Here is a 20,879-nt window from a genome sequence, read left to right as displayed (position 1 = left end):
ACTGGGAGGATACACTATTAAGTGTTATGAGATACTGGCGCCTAATTTAGTAAGGTCGATACTGGGTGGATATACTGGTACTTTCTTATAAAATACAAAATGTCTGTACTAGAAAGCATATATGAAATATTGGGTAACATGAACTGATCAGTGTTTATGAGATACATGGTTGCCAGTAAATGTTTATGACACACTTGGATGTCACACTGATACTGTGAAATCATTTATATTCGTTGGCATGAAATTTCGTGGTTTGCCGAAAAATTACAATTTCATGGGTACTTAAATTCGTGGTTTTTCATTTCTGAAAAAAAATAAAATCGCAACTGCGATCGTTCTAGATACAGTGAGACGAATATTTACGCTGTATACTGCGGCCTCTGTAACGAATAAACTATGACTATGTACATAACATGGCAATTGAAAAAGTGAATGAAGGGTTTATATTTCGCGGGATCTTGAATTCGTGGATCACCCATACTGTAGTGGCCAATCAGAGCCCACTATTGGTAAACCCGCCTCTGTGTATGATAAGCACGCCTCTGGCTAACAGTTGCATGTATGTCGATAGTTCAGTTATTGATTAGATTCAAGATCGTGTGCGTATGAGTATGAATGTAATAAAGCTATATTAAACCATCCCGTTTTGGGTCTGTTATATACATTACACTGACAACATTACATTGGCGACGAGGATTGAGGATTAAAGTGCTAGTAGATTAACATATGAAATACGTCAGTGTCAGGATTAACGCATAATGGCTGGATTAGCGCCGTTCCCGAAATTTGATGTGTACGGGGAGGAAACATCCCTTGGCACAAGATGGACTAAATACGTGACAAAGTTGGAAAATTTGTTCACAGGACTTAGCATTGACTCCAAAAAACGGAGGAAAGCGCTATTACTTCACTATGCCGGAGATGAAGTATTCGAAATATACGAAACATTGAATCTTGGAGACAGCGATTCAAACTACGATGACGTCAAGCAAGGGTTAACAGGCTATTTCCAACCGAAGAAAAACAGAGAGTTCGAGCGGTTCGAATTTAGGAACCTAAAACAACATCACGCCGAAACAATAGACCAATTTGCAACTCGCCTCCGCCACAAGGCAGACAATTGTGAATTTTCGGACAAAGACGGTGAAATAAAGAGCCAAATCATCCAAGGCTGCGTGTCAAAGAAACTACGACTTAAATGTCTGGAAGAAGACAAGCCGCTTAAAGATATTTTAACAATGGGAAGAACAATGGAAATTGCGGACAGACAAGCCAAAGCAATGGAACCGCAATACAGCGACGTAAACAAAATTAAAGTCACACCGCAACACACAAAATCGCAACATGCAAATTATAGCTATCCACCCTCAGCACAAAGAAAACGTCAACAACAGTCACAATCAAGACAAACGTGCAGAAACTGTGGCGGCATATATCCACATCAGACCAAGTGCCCAGCCTACGGAGCGACATGTAATTATTGTCGTAAACCAAACCACTTTATTGGCGTATGCAGAAAACGAACGCGTAAGGCACAGGTTCATGGAATTGACCAGGTGGAAAATGAGGCACAAAAGGAGCATTCGGTGTCGGATACAGACACATTATTTGGAGTCAACGTTTTGACAGATAACAAAGTACCAAAGATAATATTAAGCATAAATGGTGTTCAAACGAAAACTCTAATTGATACCGGAAGTTCAATAAACATAATCAGCCAAGATGTTGTTAACAAAATGAAACCAAGGCCAATGCTGAAGAAAACAAACATAGAAGTGTTCGCATTTGCACAAAATAAACCGTTAACCATAAAAGGCAAATATACATTTACAGTGGAAACTAAATCAAAAGTGACAGCAGCAGAATTTCACGTTGTTCAGGGATCATCAGTGACATTAATCAGTTACCAGACATCTGTTGAACTCGGTATTGTGCCAGTAATAAACTCAGTGAACAGTAACAAATACGAGGAATTATGTGACAAATATCAGTCCGTGTTCACTGGACTAGGCAAATTAAAAGACAAACAAATCAAGTTCCATGTTGACGAAAACGTCGTGCCTATAGCACAACCAGCTAGAAGAATTCCATTCCACGTGCGAGAAAAAGTGGAACAGGAAATAATACGACTAGAACAGCAAGATGTCATTGAAAAGGTGGACGGGCCGACACCTTGGGTTTCGAACATTGTTGTAGCACCAAAGCCAAACGCTCCAGACCAAATAAGGCTTTGTGTAGATATGAGAAAAGCAAATCAAGCATTGAAACGCGAGCGTCATGTAGTGCCTACAACTGATGACATAATCCTGGAATTAAACGGATCAAAGGTGTTCTCCAAAGTGGATTTTAATAAAGGATTTCACCAGCTTGAGCTGTCCGAGGAGTCACGCAACATGACAGTGTTTGCATCGCATGTCGGATTATACAGGTACAAACGACTGAATTTCGGTGTAAGCGTAGCGCCAGAAATATTCCAGAATGAAATACGACAAGTGCTTACAGGTCTCGAGGGAACATTGAACATATCGGATGACATTATAATACACGCACCAAACCGTGACGAACATGATCGGAGACTCGTAGCCGTACTGCAACGAATGCAAGACAAAAATCTCACACTCAACAAGCAGAAGTGCGAATTTGGTAAAACCTCTGTCAAATTCTATGGCTTTGTTTTTTCGGACAAAGGCATAAGTCCCGATCCGGCCAAAATCACAGCAGTTCAAAATATAGCCGAGCCGAAGACTACAGGTGAATTAAGGTCATTCTTAGGTATGACCAATTACCTCTCAAAGTTCATTGACAAGTACTCTACAATTACGGCACCCCTGCGTGATTTATTGAAAGATAGCAGCGATTTTAAATGGACAAATCAGCAGCAGACTGCTTTCGACCAGCTGAAACAAGCGCTATGCAGCGATACAGTGATGAGCTATTTTGACCCGAAAAAACACACAGAACTATGGGTAGATGCAAGCCCCGAGGGAATATCAGGGATATTAATACAAGAAAACAAAGTTATCGCATATGGAAGCCGGTCATTGACGCCAGTGGAAAAGCGTTACAGCCAAACAGAACGAGAAATGCTTGCATGTGTTTGGGGCTGCAAACATTTTCACATTTACTTGTATGGAAAGGCATTCCAGCTAGTAACCGACTGCAGACCCCTGCTCTCAATATGCACAAACTCTAAACAAATACAGTCAGCTAGACTTGAACGATGGCGATTGAGACTTACCACCTACAATTTTACAGTCAAGCACATGCCTGGAAATAAAATGATAGCAGATTACTGTTCCCGACATCCAATAAATAATTACTCACACGAAAACATAGCTGAGGAATATGTGAATTTTATTGCCAATGCCGCAGTGCCCAAGTCATTAAATCTCCAAGACGTGGCAAGTGCCACAGCCAAAGATTGTGTGTTGACATGCATAATATCCGCGCTTCAAAACAACACGTGGATTAAGCAAACATGCGCCGGTGATGGCAGCTATAACTGTTATCAGCAGCTTGCAGACGAACTGACCGTCCTGTCAACAGAGCATGGAAACGTTCTCCTACGAGGAATCAAGCTGTGTATCCCAAACAGCCTGCAATCAAAAGTAATTAGCCTTAGCACACGAAGGTCACCAAGGGAGAAACAGAACAAAAGCGCTCTTACGAGAAACCTGCTGGTTCCCCTATCTGGACAAACTAGTCGACGAACAATGCAAAAATTGCATACCATGCATGTCCGCATCACCACAAACGACAGTAGAACCGATCAAGCCAAGCCCATTACCAAAGAAACCGTGGGATGAAGTGTCAGTTGATTTTTGTGGGCCGTTTCCCACAGGAGAATATTTTATGGTAGTTATCTGTGACTACAGTAGATACCCATTAGTTGAAAAGTTAACAAGCCTGACTGCACAAAATGTCATATCGCACCTTGAAAGAATTTTTGGAATGTTCTCAATTCCAAGTGTGGTAAAATCCGACAACGGAGCGCCGTTCAATAGCCATGAATTTACGCAATTTGCAAACAGTATCGGGTTCAAACACCGGAAGGTGACCCCTCTAGCCCCACAAGCCAACGGATTGGTAGAAGCATTTATGAAGCCACTAGTAAAAACAATGAAAACTGCTACAGCGTCTGGAAAGAACTTTAAATCTGAACTTACTATTTTTCTAATGAATTACAGATCAACCCCACATCCAAGCACAGGACTTTCGCCATTTGAAATAATGTTCAATCGCAAAATGAAGACAAAGCTTCCAACATTTATCGTGCCGAGAAATGATATATATGTACGCAAAAGGGATACTAAATCAAAGCAAAAGAACAAAAAGTATGCCGATGAGAAACGGAAGGCAAAACCGTGTACATTACAGCCAGGCGATCCGGTCCTTGTTAAACAACCCAAACAAAATAAATTAACAACGCCATTCAGTCATAAATGGGGATACGTCGTCAGACGAAAGGGATCCATGGTCACAGTACGCTATGATGGCCGTGAAATGACACGCGACGCCGCACACTTTAAGTTGGTACCTGTACCGCCCACACACAGCCAACAACATAAACAGCGTTCAGGACCGCGTGAGCAGCAAAACAACGAAAACGAACAACGGCGACCAAACAGACATCGTCAGATGCCGATACGTTATCGTGATTGAATGAGTGTTAATTGTGTGATTTTCTTATCCAGGCCATAATAATGCCTGCATAGTATAAATGAGTTTCTAGATAATAATAGAGTGTTAATAGCAAAAAACACACACACAACTATTCCCATGCAAAATGCTAATAAACTCAATCCGTGAAGTGTGTTAACCATTTCAGGGGAGTAATAACAATTAACTTCAAAATTCTGGGAGCGTCCGATGGACCAAAACATTGCAGAGATCCGAAACTGATTTACAACCACATCATGATAATTAAACGGACATTTGCTGGGAAATCTGTTCCCGGTCAAACCATTTACATGATATCATCTTAATGTTATAAAGACAAGCCAGATTATCTAACATTCGAACTTAATTCTTGTTCTTAATGATCTATAATGTGTGTGCTATTAGACAGTTTTATTACCTGACATTTTCTAAATTTGTGAGGAAAAAGGGTCAGAGGTTAATTTATAGACAGACAATAATCTTGTTTATTTTAATACATGGTTGCAAGTGATTTGATTATTGCAATGATATTTAAGAAAATGATAGTTTCTGTTAAAAAGAAATAATACAATGTTTTATGAATAATTCATGAAAATATGTTTATATGATTTATTGATCTTTTTTTCATATAAGTAAAATCAAATCCATGTAAAGGAGGGATGTAGTGGCCAATCAGAGCCCACTATTGGTAAACCCTGCCTCTGTGTATGATAAGCACGCCTCTGGCTAACAGTTGCATGTATGTCGATAGTTCAGTTATTGATTAGATTCAAGATCGTGTGCGTATGAGTATGAATGTAATAAAGCTATATTAAACCATCCCGTTTTGGGTCTGTTATATACATTACACTGACAACATTACACATACTACGAAAACCACGAACATTAATGCCCCACGAACATTAATGATTTCACAAGATGCATGACGGCTACACTGGTAAGTGTTAATGAGATACTGGGAGGCCACACTGGTGAGTGTTAAGAAGGTACTGGCAGATCACACTGGTGAGTTATAAAGTGATACTGGGAGGCCACACTGGTAAGTGTTAAAGAGATACTGAGAGGCCACCATGGTGAGTGTTAACAATATACTGGTAGGTCACGCCGGTAAGTGTTAAAGATACATTTGGAGGCCGCACTGATAAGTGTTAATGAGATACTGGGAGATCACACTGGTTAGTGTTAAAGAGATGCCTGGATGCTACAATGGTAAGTGTTAAAGAAATACTGGGGGGGCAACACTGGTTAGTGTCAAAAAGAGATACAGGGAGGCCACACTGGTAAGTGTTAAAGAGAAACTGTAAGGCCAGACTGGTAAGTGTTAAAGAGATACTAAGAGGTCACACTTGTGAGTGTTAAGAAAATTCTGGGAGGCCACACTGGTAGGTGTTAAGGAGATACTGGGAGGACACACTGGTAAGTGTTATAGAATTACTTGGAGGTCACACTGGTAAGTGTTAAAGAGATACTTGGAGGCCACACTGGTGAGTGTTAAAGAGATACTGTGAGGCCAGACTGGCAAGTATTAATGAGATACTGTGAGGCCACACTGGTAAGTGGTATAGAGATACTGAGAAACCACACTGGTAAGTGTTTAAAAGATATCGGGAGGCCACACTGGTAAGTGTTAAGAAGATACTGGATTGCCACACTGGTTAGTGTTAAGGAGATACTGAGAGGTCACACTGGTAAATGTTAAAGAGATACTATGAGGCCACACTGGTGAGTGTTAAAGAGATACAGGGAGGCCACACTGGTAAGTGTTAAAAGGATACCTGGAGACCTCACTGGTGAGTGTTAAAGAGATTCTGGGTGGCCACACTGGTAAGTGTTAAAGAGATACTGGGAGGCCACACTGGTGAGTGTTAAAGAGATTCTGGGTGGCCACACTGGTGAGTGTTAAAGAGATTCTGGGTAAAAAAGTGTTATAAATGACAGCTTAAATGGCGAGGTTCGAAGCCGGTATGGTTTGTTTGTAGTTTTTGTATTTATGAATGTGATACAAGTTTGTTTTTGGTGTTTTGTTCTTGTGTGTGTGTGTAATGTTAATATGTTTGTGTCTTTAGTTCATTGTCATTGGGCCTTTGCCTTCTGCCCCCAAACAGTTTTTTTTTTCAACTACTGGGCTTGTCCCTGTATTTTTCTATTGTATTATTGCAATCTTATACAAGGAAGAAAACATATTACAGGTCTAATCAAGAAGAAGCTCACTATGCAGCCATTGAAAAACATGCAAGTCTAGTTGCCGATGGTTATAATGTCACCAACGTTACCATTCCGAAAGTGGACGCCAACTTTAACATTGCAGTCTACAGTGGAATTATGGTTGCAATGTTTCTGTTTGGCATTCTGCGGGCTCTAATGTTCTTTAAGATCACAATTGACGCCTCGCAAGCTCTACACAATACAATGTTTACCAGCATACTACGATCACATATTGGATTTTTTGACAAAAACCCTGTAGGTATGTATTTAAATCGATGAGCCTTTTAAAAATTATTAATGCACGACGAAATTGAATGATTTGCATTATGAAGGTTAAGATGTAACCAACTATATTGTATAAACAAAAAATCCTTTGACCATATTTACATGCTTGTCTGGGATTTTCTATGGAGTTGATTGTATTTTGCCTATTAGGTTCTAATTTTGTTTTATAAAAATCTTCTTTTTGCTCACTAACCTAGAGGCTGGTAAGTATTTATAAATTATATATAAAATCGTTAAAAGTAATAAATTATCTATATAACTAAGGTCGTATACTGAACCGATTTTCCAAGGATATTGGCAATATGGACGACCATCTTCCACACACGTTCTTTGATTTCACACAGGTATGCCTGTAAATATGTTACTGATATCATTTAGAAAACCTGCTTATTTCATGCTCTGGAATAGCGTTGAGCATTTCTATTGATTTTTTTTAAGAGAAACGGTAGAGGTATGTTCATACCCTTGCTGTCGTTGTTTTCGTGTGCCTGCACAATCTTAAACTTCGGTCATCACTCAAAAGCAGTTCAAGATATTCAATTGAAACTTGGCCCTATTTTGAACGAAACAACAACAGCAAACAGACGAGCGTTGACATTTTCTTCTCTGTGGCGTTCTTGTGGAGTTGAATGTTCAACGTCTTTATGCATGAGTTGAAATAATTATTTAGAATTTTTTTATCCATGTTATTGAAGTATAAATTTCGTTTCCTGATAATTATGCGTTGTATTAATGTGGTGATTAATGCAGAGCATTCTAATAATATTCATCATGCGTCCCAATCCGGCCCGAGGGAACGCGAGTAAGCGTGTAACGAGGTCTGAAAAGTACGACAACGCAGCAAGCCCTAGAATCATTTTTTCTATCCCGACCGGAGTAGATGATTTTACTGATCTCATAACACATATTGATTTTAATTCAGCGTTAACGTCTTATATTTTCTATAAATTCGCGGTTTAACATTGTTAATTTTCATTTGTGATTGATCTTCTTGTAGAAATATATAAATACGATTGCACTCTATTAAAAAGTCATGCGGTATCTTCCTTATAATAAGAGTGAAATATAACTATTATATAGCGCGGGACTCAATTTCCATGGTGGTGCCAGACTGAATTTTACATCAAGGCAAAATTCATCTGAAATGCCCGTCCTATTTGCAAAACAATGCATGTACTTGTATTAATAATAAAATGGAGGATAAAACTCCAGTTGACATTCAATACGGAACTTATTGTAAAAGTTTTTTTTAATGTTATAATACGTGTAGATAAAATTTCCTATCACCTTGAATGCGATATTCATCTTTTTATATCGTTTATACTCTTTTGATGATATATAGCTCTAAATTTATAACATTTTGCTATGTTGCCACAATTTGGAATTCTTACATTGTAATTAATAAATACAAGTCCAAAATTGCACAGAAACCCATTATGCAAATTAAAATAAATGATGACGTTATTTTATGATGATAAATTCATTTATGATACTTTTTTTTCTTTATTCAGTGCGCACTTCTTATTCTGGGTGTTGTATGCGTGGCTGGGGCCGTAAACCCGTGGGCGTTTCTGGTAGTAGGCCCGTTGATTGTACTGTTCGTGTTTATAAGGCGATACTACATACGCACTTCGAGGGATATAAAGCGACTGGTTGCAACAAGTTAGTGAAGCATTATGTTTTTGATTGTTGCATTCTATCAACACTTTTACAGATTACAGAGTTTAGGACTGAAAAGGAATGTTGCCATTATCTCTTGACATTACTATTTTAGTTTAAATACCACATTGTTTTCAATAAATATGCCGCCAAAAGGACTTATAGTTGTTTCTGTAATATTTTATGTTCAAGCATAGAAACAATATTTTCTGGGAGCAACAAACTTGCCAGTAAACAACAGTTTTAAGTGTATTACACTGTATGATAAAACAACCCATCAAATCATTGCCTTTTAAAATACTGCCACATTTCTCTTTTAAAATTCAAGTGCCATTTAAGCTTATTTGTTATCGAAACAAAAACATCTGAGGTAATGCCATAGCATCAGTATTGTCAAGCATAAACTTAGACGGAATTATCATGAAAATCATAGCTTTTAAATAATGATCGTTATTTATAGTTATGACACTGACACTCCTCAAAGCCTAGATATCAGTCGGTTAAATGGAGAACGGAACGAAGTTATGTGTGCTGAAACTTTCTGACCCATATTTGTTTTATTTGCAATTTGCAATACATGCTTAGCTTACTTATTGCTCTTTTTAGTAAAAGTATATTTGATGAAAATTAGTTATATATTAAACTTCCGATTCTCCGGGCAGGAATGTTTTTAGTTTAAAAGAGTATCAGTCTTTGATTCGGCTAGAGCTTTATCATCGAATTGATATACATATAGTGGACAAGGTGTTGTCAAGCACAATTTTTTACTATTGACTATACAAAAATATCAAATAATTATTTCAAATTAATTCAGTCCTGTTGAATAACTATATGCATATAGAGTATGTCTGGCTAAAATAATCAACAAGTTATGCCCCTTGGTGAACTTGAAATGTAACCAGCCTTAGCAATCTCGTGTGGTGTTTTTGCTAGATCAAGAGTTTAAATAAGTATGTACGTTAAAGAAAGTACTAAATAAGAGGTTGAATAAAAATCCATGTACATTCACATGTGCATGTATGAATAGCTATCTACCTGTGCAATTAAAAATCACATCATAGTAGTGAAATACTGCCTGTAAATGCACATGTGCTTGTATATTAATATAAATATGTCAAAGCCTGTAAAAAGGGGAACAAAGGTGCAAAAATGACATTTACATTTTGGCGAAAATTTGAGGTCAAAATCTTAAGTACTTTTGTGGTTATGACGATTTAAAGAAGCACAGGAGTCGATCAATTAATGGATAAAAGTGTCAAAAAGTGGCATATTTTTTAGATATAGAAATAAAACAAGGGATTACTTTTCTAATCATAAGCGATAGAAAGTATCCATCTACATCCATGCCACACCAAGTGGAGGCGATCTTGAAATAGCCCGTGTGTTGTTGAACACATGAATTAGTGAGTTCGTAAATAATGAATGAAAGAATCGAGAAATAAATAAGTATATAAGTAAATATTCCGGTAATAATTATAACACCAATCGACCATGAATTAGCAATCATCGTTTTCAAACAGTAGCAGCACCTGGAGAGTCTTTCTATACGAATAAAACTGAACACACAAAACACTTACAAAATATCAACCATAATTTTACAATCAAATTTTAATTGGAATTGAATCTCATACTAACGAGATTTGTTCTATTTCTATGTCGTCCGCACTTTTCAAACAAATGCATATATTGAAATTTGTTGTAAATGACCAAACATTAAGTTTCATCAGATTTATTCTACTTCTATATCGTCCGCAGTGTTCTAATAAATAAAATGTTCTAATTCTATATCGTCCGCACTATTGAAACAAATGTATTTTGAAAAATGACCAAAATTTAAGTTTTATGAGATGTATTCTACTTCTTTACCATCCGCAGTATTCCAATAAATGATATGCTGGGATTTGTGCTATTTATATCATCGGCACTATTTAAACAGATGAATTGTTTGGTTTTGTTCTACTTCTATGTCGTCCGCAGTATTCCAATAAATGATATGTTGAGATTTGTTCTATATCTATGTCGTCCGCGATGTTGAAACTGTGGTAATTAGATTTGTTGTTTATTTACTTATATACTTATTTATTTCTGGTTTCTTTTATTCATTCATTTACGAACTCACTACTAACTGATTCATTCAAAAACACACGGGCCATTGCAAGATCGCCTCCCCTTCGTGTGGCCTGGATGTAGATGGATACTTTCTGGATTGTTATTATATCTCGTCGCTATGGGTAACATCAATGTCGGAGAATATGGATATTTAACGGATGCGATTCAAACATTTGTATTACGTTAAATTTAATAAATCTAACAAAGAAATGGTGACTAATAACAATTTAATTCAGTATATTAACTTTAAACCCAATTTTTCTCGATATTGAAATTGCCGACTTTGTACCCCTTTCTACAGGCGTCGTCACACACACACACATATATATATATATATATATATATATATATATATATATATATATATATATATATATATATATATATATATATATATATCGCTTTATGTATGTATAGCTAGTTACTTGTACAGCTAAGGTCATCCATCCATCATTAATACAAACCAATGCTACTGGTAAAGTTTCATTTTAAAGTTACAACTTGCATTTTTGTAAAATTTTCATTGCTTGTGTGGCTGAACACATGAAAGTCACCTAGGAGTTTAAATGCTGTTTGCAAACTCATTCTTTAACCATGCACCAAATTGTATGTCGACTTGTATTTAGTCATTTTCTTCTTGCTTCCGTGCATGCTTCTTTAAACTTGTAAAGTACACACATAGCTTGATGACGTAATGCAAAAAAATAGTGCGAACTTACACGTTCCCGTATTAGTAACGTTTTTCGCAACCATTCTCTTAATTGTTTTTTTACATAATTTATACTGAGCAATGCTCATTGTAGAAAAGTCAATATAAATGTAAATATTAATACTCTGGTATGGTTTTGGTGTTAAAGCTGAGCTATGGAAATATGTTCTTTGATTTTAATGATAATTTTAATAATGTATCTAACAGTTTGCAACGATTAAGATATCAGTATGTACATCAATTTCAAATATACGTTTGTGTCTTGGCCATATCGTTGTATTTTATACCGTTTGTAAATTGCCATAGGCAAATTGCCGATTTGCCAATAAAACTTGAAACTTGAATTTTTACTTACAGCACGAAGTCCAGTATTCTCCCACCTGAGTGCCAGTCTGCAGGGTCTTCATACAATTCGGGCTTTCGGGGTCCAGAAGACATTCATCGAGGAATTTGACGCGCACCAGGACCTGCATACAGAGCCATTGTTCCTATCTTTCGCATCGTCCAGATGGCTCGCTATACGTCTAGACTGGTTGTGTTTCGTGTTTGCGAGTGCCGTCTCGTTCTGCTGCGTTTTGACTGCTGATTGTGAGTAAAGTGTGTGTGTTTGTGTATATCCACACTGTGTTTGTGTAATACACGTAGCAATGTTTGACTGAGCGATTTTCTTTTTTTAAAACTGCTGAGTGCTATACAAATAGTAGGGCATGTTTTTTTAAACTTTAAACATGAATTTCCACGAAGATGTGAAAATCTGCTGGTTATAAACAAGTGGGTTTTTTCGCAGTTATAAAATAATGTAAGCAATACTGAAAACTATAGAAAGTATCAATTATATAACGGTATCATTTACTAGGTATCTTCTGTGTGTATTATGCTAATAACGAAAGGCTTTTGACACGAAGGTATGAACGCCGTTTTGAAAGCAAATTTCTTAATATTATATACAGTTATTAAAATAACGCATTAATAATCGTGAAAAACACACCAACGGATTTTCATGAAATCGAAGTCATTTTCTGAAGTAATGAAAGGTTGAGGTCTTATCATTACGGAAAATAAACGTTTCAAATGGACCAGTCCAACCAGTTCAAACATCCTTATTGGGTCAAGTTACCAAATTAGAATGAATCCGGCAAATCGACGATATTTTGCCATTTTCGTGCTGGGTGTTCTATTAAAACAATCTGAAATTAAATATCAACCTGATAGATTTGCAACGAAAATGACAAAAACAACTTTCACAACAATCTAATTTATATCAATGTCAATTGTCATTGTCTCAAACCCTACCTTTTGACGTCTTGAAACATCATATAGAGCAGAACTTCAATTAAAGATCATAACACAGGGACCTAGTTAGAGATACCGATTCAGGCACTGTTATAGGCCGTTTTCAGGCGTAAAAAAATAATCTTACATATTATAGACCCTTGTAACTTTTGACAATAAGCTTTGACGACTTATTGCTTTGGTTCCGTATTTAGTTTATTATAATTTTATACGCGGATCCACTGTACCTTACGTTTGTACCCGGCAAATAAAAACATTACTTTGACTTTTGTATTTGGTCCGAATGTTGGACCAATCGAAAAAAGGCATAGAAACATCAGCTGCAAAAGAATTATATTGACCCAAATTGCAAAACTAGTGAACATTTGAGGGACAGATTAGGCATTGTTCTTGACTCATTAGCTTTTAGATAACATCAACATGTGATACACCCGTTGCTCTGATGCCTATTTCAAATTAATATTGGTAATATTGTAGATCTGAACGCTGGCCTAGTTGGCCTATCTATGACGTATGCCATTACCATAATGGGCATGTTCCAGTGGGGTGTCAGGCAGAGTGTAGAGGTCGAAAACCAGGTAGCCATAACATGACTTTGTTTCTGGAATTCCCTTGATGTGAAACCTTCTTGTAGAACTATTGTGGACTTTGTGAGAAAACCATAAACTATATCGATATGTCGAGTTTCAGAGAAAGCGAGACCCAATTAATTTCACCCAATATGGCCGCCATATACCTTTTAAAACTTAAGGCAGTTTAAACGTGTTGAGAATTTCAGGTTAATACATTCTTATTTTTTGCAGAAATAATATTGGGTTAACCCACTTGGTATTGTCTTTTTCAGCTAACCCAATACATCAAAACAAATTTCTAATATTAAATAGTTTGTCTTCTTCATCACAATAGTATTCTGTCAGAACATTTATTAACATGTTTATTCCTCAATGATATAATATATAGTTTTGTTCTACATTACAGATGATCGCAGTGGAGAGGGTGATTGATTATGCAAGGCTACCTTCGGAGGCCCCACTAGAGATCTCCGACGACCACAAGCCGCCCCCGTCCTGGCCTCAAAATGGCGCAATCACTTTAAAGAATGCTTGTCTAAAATACTCTTCGGAGGAACCAACAGTGCTGAATAACCTCTCCTTTACTATCAAGGCACGCGAAAAGGTATTTAATAGATTAATGCTAGCTCTGTTAATTCAGGTACTTTAAACCATACGCTATCTTGTTTGTTGTGTTTTTTCGTATTTATTTAATTCGCTGATTCCGAATCTTACACTCTTACATATCATTTATTCTAACATGCTCTTCTTAATTGGAGACATTAGTTTTAGAATGCGGCTTCTGCAATGAATTGGAAGTTTTTCTTTATATTTACTTTTTTAAACCCTGAAAATGTTTTATAAGCATTAGCCCTAAAAGTCAAAAACTCAACAAATATTACCACAATGGTGTTTTAAATCAGGTTTCTTGCAATAAAAACTACTAAAATATTTTTTTTTTATTAATTATACATTCAGATAGGAATAGTTGGGCGCACAGGAGCTGGAAAAAGCTCTCTGATCACAATGTTGTTCCGCTTGGTTGAGCCGACGGGTCAGATCATGATAGACGGCGTTAATATACAAGAGATTGGACTGCATGAGCTACGAAAACATATCTCCATTATTCCGCAGGTATGAGATCAAATTTCGTAGATTCTTAGTGATAAACCTTACTAAATAATGCATTAATGGAAAATATTGATTACTGATAACAAGGTTGTAACCGTGTATTTAATAGCTGATAAAGCACAAGTACTAAATGACTTGGTCGTCCTGAAATATATATTCAGTGATCAACTGTCATGTCATAAGGTAGAAATGCCATGTTTTCTGCACATTTCTTTCAAATTAAAGTGGTATTCTACATAACAACAATTGTGTTTTATATGTATTCATCCTTTTCGGAAATTAAAACAATTGTATGAACTGTGGTACATTTTACTTGGGAGTAAGAGAGCATCATTAATTTGCTAATAATCATGATTTAATCATGTCGTCATGTTAAAAATTAGCCTTATATTAATTGTGTGAACAGTGTATTCGGAGATATGTCCATACCAGCATGGCTTCTCAAATATAGTCTGGACACTAAAACACACACAAAAAGTACATACGAAAACCAAAGGAATTAAGAGTATGTAAAAGAAGGAAAGAAAGTTTTAAAAAATGTGTAAACCGACCTGCCTTTTCTATGTTTACGCAAAATAACAAATAAACTCAGAAACATACCACTAGATCCATTATTATGACTTTAAAACAAAAAAAGCAGTTAATCGACGTAATTTATGACGTCAAGTCAAAGAAGGGGTCCGAGTAAAACTCTCACAGCGTAGTTAATTTCGGGTATGAACTCTATTAACAGTGCGTGCAGCAATGCAAGCTTGCGACCAGTTTTCTTACTGTTTGGAGTGGAATTTTGTTCTATTCTTTGTGCAACACACGGTCAAATTCACCTACGTCGTTGACATCATAACATTTTCTGATATTCCGCACGAGGTCCCGAATGTGTTCAGCGGATGAAAGGTCTTGAGATCTGGCAGGTCATTTGATAATGGCGACATTGTTCCTGTGAATGACACCCTGTGTTTATCTAGCAGTATGTGAATGGGCATTATCTTGCTGGAACAGCGTTACACTGCATTGAGATTCGCAGCGATCATATGTGGCTCAGTCCATGTTGTAAAATACTCGCTCAAATCATAACGCTACTGCCTCCGTGACGAGTACGCTGAAAGACGTTTTCAGGATCGAGTCTTTCACCAGTTCTTCTCCATACAAGCACCTGTCCGTCGGCAAATGAAAGGTTGAATCGAGGTGCAACCGTAAAGAGATCATTGTTCTTCCTCCAAAGGATCCATCGCTGAGGAATTATTAACCATACGACATGAGCCTGTCGATGCCTTAACGTTCAGGTATACCAACTTAAGGACGACGTCCATAAAGCGGAGCCGCGCAAAGCATATTACGGATGAATTTATAGCAAACTCTCGTACCAGATGTATTCCTGAGGTGACCAGCTAGCCTTCTGCTTGACATGAGCCTGTTACGTCTTGACGTCGTAACGATATAACGGTCTTCTCTCGGCGTTGTTATACGTGGCCTACCGGAACGTGGTCTGTCATTGACTTTTCCTGTCAAATGATTCTGAACCCTCAGACGACTAATTGTACATTCGGATACATGAAAAGTATAGCAACATCTCTAGCACTCAAACTATGTGACATTGTTTTAACGCCATTCCTGGTTCCAATGCGTTATGTTTTTGTTATACTTCGGTTTTGGTACAAATGAGACAGTTTGATTCGATCTTTTATTCTCTACCGGTTTCGTGTTGCACGTGTTACGTTTAATTGGAAAAAGGAGATGTCTAATCCTTACAAATTTACCGAAGCATAAAATCTCAAAACCTTTTCTTTGGGTCCTCCTGACTATTATCAATACTTGTATGCAGGTGTATTGATATATAAATAACTATTACGGTAGCGTCAACAACTTGCTAAATTAATTCTTAATTATGATTCTGTTAAAAATTAAGTGTTTTTTAACTTTTTTTCAAAGGGAAAGATTTTTCTGATTGATAGAATGTCTTTTCTCGAGGTCATTAATAACTGCCTGTACAACAATTTTGCAACTGCTCAAATTCTTATATTTTCAGTTTCGAATGATTGAAATAACCACTCCGATTATTTTCGATCATCGATTCTGTTTTATGTCCGATTTGCAAACACTTAGTCACAATATTATAATTGAGGTCAAAGAAAATGCTCTTATTGCAAATAAAATCAGTCCCCTGTGAACATTATCCCATTTTATCATTGCAGGACCCAGTTTTATTCAAAGGATCCCTGAGAAGGAACCTTGACCCCTTCGGTAACCATAGCGATGATGCACTGTGGCAGGCAATAGAAGAGGTCGGTTTCAAATAGCAAAATGGCTCAACATTAGTAGAAAGACATTATGATACACTTCAACACCTATTTTATATCGTTTGAATGAATTCCCTTTTGTCGTCCGCAATATTAGAATTCATTTTCGTCTGATAGCAGAAAATGCTTTGCTTTTTAGAAATTCCGTCGGACTCCACACACTTTGACCAGCCCAATTGCGTTCATACCCCGATAATGACATCAAGCCCGCAATTCATTCCTTAAATGAACGCAGTGGGGTTCGAGAGCAAATTCCATGAAGCGCGTGTATATCATTGGTTAAATGACGTCGCTCTAATCCAATCGGATCGCAATTTGAAACAAACAATGATGTCATAACTCCTTGCGTATCATACAATATAAACGTCAAGTTTTATATATACAATGGACTGGGCGAATGAAAATATAAGTAAATATCTACCTAGTTTCAATAATCATTGTTTCAAACCTCTGTCTTTATCAATACATGTATTTGTTTTAGCCATTTTTTACTATTGTTGAAAGGTGAGAAAAATCCGACTTGTAAGTAACCTGAGTAAGGCATATACATTTGTTTTGATTTACAGGTACAATAACATCTTGCATTTCGTTTTACAGGTCCAGCTAAAGCATGCCATAGATGAGCTCCCCAAAGGCCTAGAATCGTCTGTGTCGGAGGGCGGAGTAAATTTCTCCGTGGGTCAGCGTCAGCTTATTTGTCTTGCGCGCGCAATTCTCGGCAACAATAAGATCCTTATGATCGACGAGGCTACGGCGAATGTCGATACCAGGTTTGTTATAAAAAATAAAGCAATTTTCAAGAGGATTTTGTATATGTTATAGCATTTTTAATGTACCCCGAACCGATTTGACTCTGGGTAAAAGGGTCTCTAGTTCCATCAACGCTTGGAGCTTCTTCAATGGCTAGAAACAGTTATCTCCAAGGAATAATCAATGGCTTGTGAATGGTATTTTATATTCTTCTCTAACATGTATATGGCAGAATTTAAAAGTTTGTGTTTCTCGCTATTAAAGCCAATAATCATTTATCATATTTGTTTATCATTGCAACGTAAAATAGATCTTACCTCTACATTCAACAGGACAGATGCATTGATCCAGCAGACCATCCGGGACAAGTTTCGAGGATGTACAGTCCTTACCATCGCTCACCGCCTTCACACAATAATGGACTCCGACAAGCTTCTTGTAGGGATTTGTCATTATCTCATTAGCATTGCTGTTGTTGTCGTTTATTTACAAAAAGGATATTGGGGTGACCTAATGCCATTGTCGACATTGGAATGCATAATCTCACACCTTCGCCAGAAACAGGCGTTGTTCAATAACTGTTTTTCGTATCAAATAAATTTGGCTTTGATAAATGTATTTTCATGCTGAAATCAAGAACAGACAAAATTTGCTTCTGCTTTCAGTGAATGTATTAGTAAGATAAAACATACCTGTCAAATTAAAAATAATTCATGACATCTCTATGTTAGAAATTGTGAAAAGGACCAAAATTAAAATCGATGAATTACAGCTGAAAATGCCTTTGAAGCATTACAAAACGTTTTGAAAAATCAAATTGAAGCAAAACCATGACAATCAAACCTATAAAATACTTGAACAGTCACTGATGTATATCATATGGTATCTTATTGTAATATATGTGTTTCAAATCGAATTAGCTAAATCAAATACTGAAAGTATTGACATGGAGACCTGTTTTATAAATAATCAGTATAAGAGTAACTAATCAAAGATTGTTTTACATGTAGGGGTGTAAATAAGGCCAAGGTTTTCGCCAGTTATGCAAGTTAAAGTTAAAATTAAGACATTGTGCTCTGATGTTACACATGTGCATAACTCCATATACCCATCAATGCCTTTTGTGTTTACATGGTATGTTGTTTCTGTAGGTATTAGAAGATGGGAAGATTGAGGAATTTGATTCCCCATACATGCTGTTGAAAAGGGAAGATGGGTTATTAAAACGTCTCGTTGAACAGACAGGAAGAGCAGAGACCGCTCGCCTCGTGGAAATAGCAAGAACGGCGTTTGAGACGCACAACAACACGCATGTTGACGATGAAAGCTTGGGAGCAAATCCGGTGGTAATAAAAAGGCCAATTTTGGAACATGACGTCTCCGATGAGCAGCCTACGAGAGAGGAACAGCAGTCAGCATCAGAAAGCTCAGATAGTGAAGATGAAAAGCAAGGTCTTCTGACTGAGGCAAAGAAAGACTAATAACGTAATCAGTACGTCCGTATAATTATATAGAATCACTTGACCTACTTGAATCTTACTGATTCTTGTCCTAATCCAAAAATCAGAACTATGTGTTGTAAATCAATAGATAATGTTGATGCCAGGGCACCTGCTAACACCATTACTATTAACCTTTTTTCCTAGGTCACCATTGTTTACTAAAGCCCCAGAATTAAATCAAACATTCAGACTAGATATAAATGCTAACGGGTCTAGAAAAGGATGCGCATATAGACGGACAGTTACTGCACTTGCTTTAGAGATGAGTTCATTAAGTTACTCAGTTGCATTTGTTATTGAGCAACATTGAAACAAAATACATTGAAACAAAATACACTTATCGTGATATTACTCATGGATTTTGTTCTTAATATTTTGGTTTTTCAAAACAATAGTTGTACATGATCTTTAAATTTACGAGTGTTTGTTGAAGATTTTATACTTTAATATTTTTTCTTCTTAAATGTTTCACTTTGTGTGTGTGTGTGCGTGTGTGTGTGTGTGTGTGCGTGCGTTTAATGTTTGTGATATTTAGGCATGATATTTGTTTTAATTTATTTTACTAAATGAATTAAAATGAACTAAAAGAAGGAACTTGAAGTGATACTGCACAACAGATCAACCAACCAAAAAATTATTACCTACTTCTCCAGTTGTAGACGAGATCATTGTCCCTTGCCAACCACACGTGCGTATCTGAAGCTCATAGATACAGCAGTACAATACAATATATTTTAATATTTTTAATTATAATATCAATAAAAAAATGAGTTGTTAACTAATTAACAACGGCTCAATTAAGACAATACGTACAAAAGTTTGTTCAATAAAATGATAGCAATTCGTTTAGTAAACGGTAAATTCGTTGTGATCTGTTCAGGCTGTAATCGATTCATTTATTCTGCTAAAGATTCGTTTTGTGAAAAAACATCATATACAGTGGAAACATTTTAGAAAATCTGGTGTAATGCTTTGTTATGTTTATTTTCTTTATTATACACATGTATTGTAACTTTCAAATGTTTAATCATTCAAATAATCCTCAAAAATAATAAATATAGCTCAATAATGGTTTCTTGTTTGTGATTTTTTGTGCTTTTTATGTTTTCTATGTCTTTGGCATCTACCCAGTGCCATTATTCGGGATTTATGTTAAAATTTGGCCACTGAGCTTGTTTCTGTAGTTTTTCAGATAAATATTCGTAAATATAAGCAAGTTATAAAAATGGAACGATTGAAATGTATGCTTAAACTTAGTTTTTAGTTTCCTTTGTTTATGATTATAATATGAAGTGTTATTTAATAATTTGTGATGTGTTAGTTATTAGGTTTAGTAGAGCGTAAGAATGTTATTTATTCATTAAGAAAATGTAAGTGATTTAATTGTTCATAATATTCTTATTGTGTGTTCATAATACCCTACTTGCTTAATGAAAGTCAATATTTTGTATCTTAAACCAAAAAGTGCCCTCTTCGAAAATTAATATCGAACAATCATATCATTTACCCATTCCGTTCACCAAAGTCATTTAGCTTAATAGTTTGACTTTTAGTGGAATTGCTCTGCCAAACACCATTTCGCCTTCATATGAGTATTTAAAATAAAATGTAAGGAGCTTTTTTCTAGCATTAAACTTGATAACTGAGAATGACTTCCCTTCAATGTAAATTTGTTATGAGATGGAATTATTGAAATTTATAGCAAACATATTTTAAACAAGGTTTGGGA

The 20,879-nt window shown here is 36.3% G+C and overlaps 1 protein-coding gene across 1 annotated transcript in view; it reads left to right on the top strand.

Annotated features, from left to right (window-relative positions):
• Positions 1-20,192, top strand: part of LOC128221396 (ATP-binding cassette sub-family C member 4-like) — a 44,330-nt gene extending 24,138 nt beyond the window's left edge. Inside the window, exons 16-26 of the mRNA XM_052930040.1 lie at positions 6,849-7,123; positions 7,414-7,493; positions 8,661-8,811; positions 11,984-12,214; positions 13,397-13,497; positions 13,898-14,095; positions 14,449-14,604; positions 16,794-16,883; positions 17,496-17,668; positions 17,981-18,086; positions 18,800-20,192. Coding sequence (XP_052786000.1) covers positions 6,849-7,123; positions 7,414-7,493; positions 8,661-8,811; positions 11,984-12,214; positions 13,397-13,497; positions 13,898-14,095; positions 14,449-14,604; positions 16,794-16,883; positions 17,496-17,668; positions 17,981-18,086; positions 18,800-19,129 — 1,891 coding nt within the window. The 3' untranslated portion in view covers positions 19,130-20,192. The remainder of the gene's footprint in view (positions 1-6,848; positions 7,124-7,413; positions 7,494-8,660; positions 8,812-11,983; positions 12,215-13,396; positions 13,498-13,897; positions 14,096-14,448; positions 14,605-16,793; positions 16,884-17,495; positions 17,669-17,980; positions 18,087-18,799) is intronic.
• The last annotated feature ends 687 nt before the right edge of the window (positions 20,193-20,879 follow it).

This window comes from Mya arenaria, chromosome 1 (genome assembly GCF_026914265.1).
Source record: "Mya arenaria isolate MELC-2E11 chromosome 1, ASM2691426v1".
Lineage (NCBI taxonomy): Eukaryota > Metazoa > Mollusca > Bivalvia > Myida > Myidae > Mya > Mya arenaria.
Note: the sequence above shows the minus strand (reverse complement) of the source record. Positions and strands in the feature narration are given on the sequence as shown.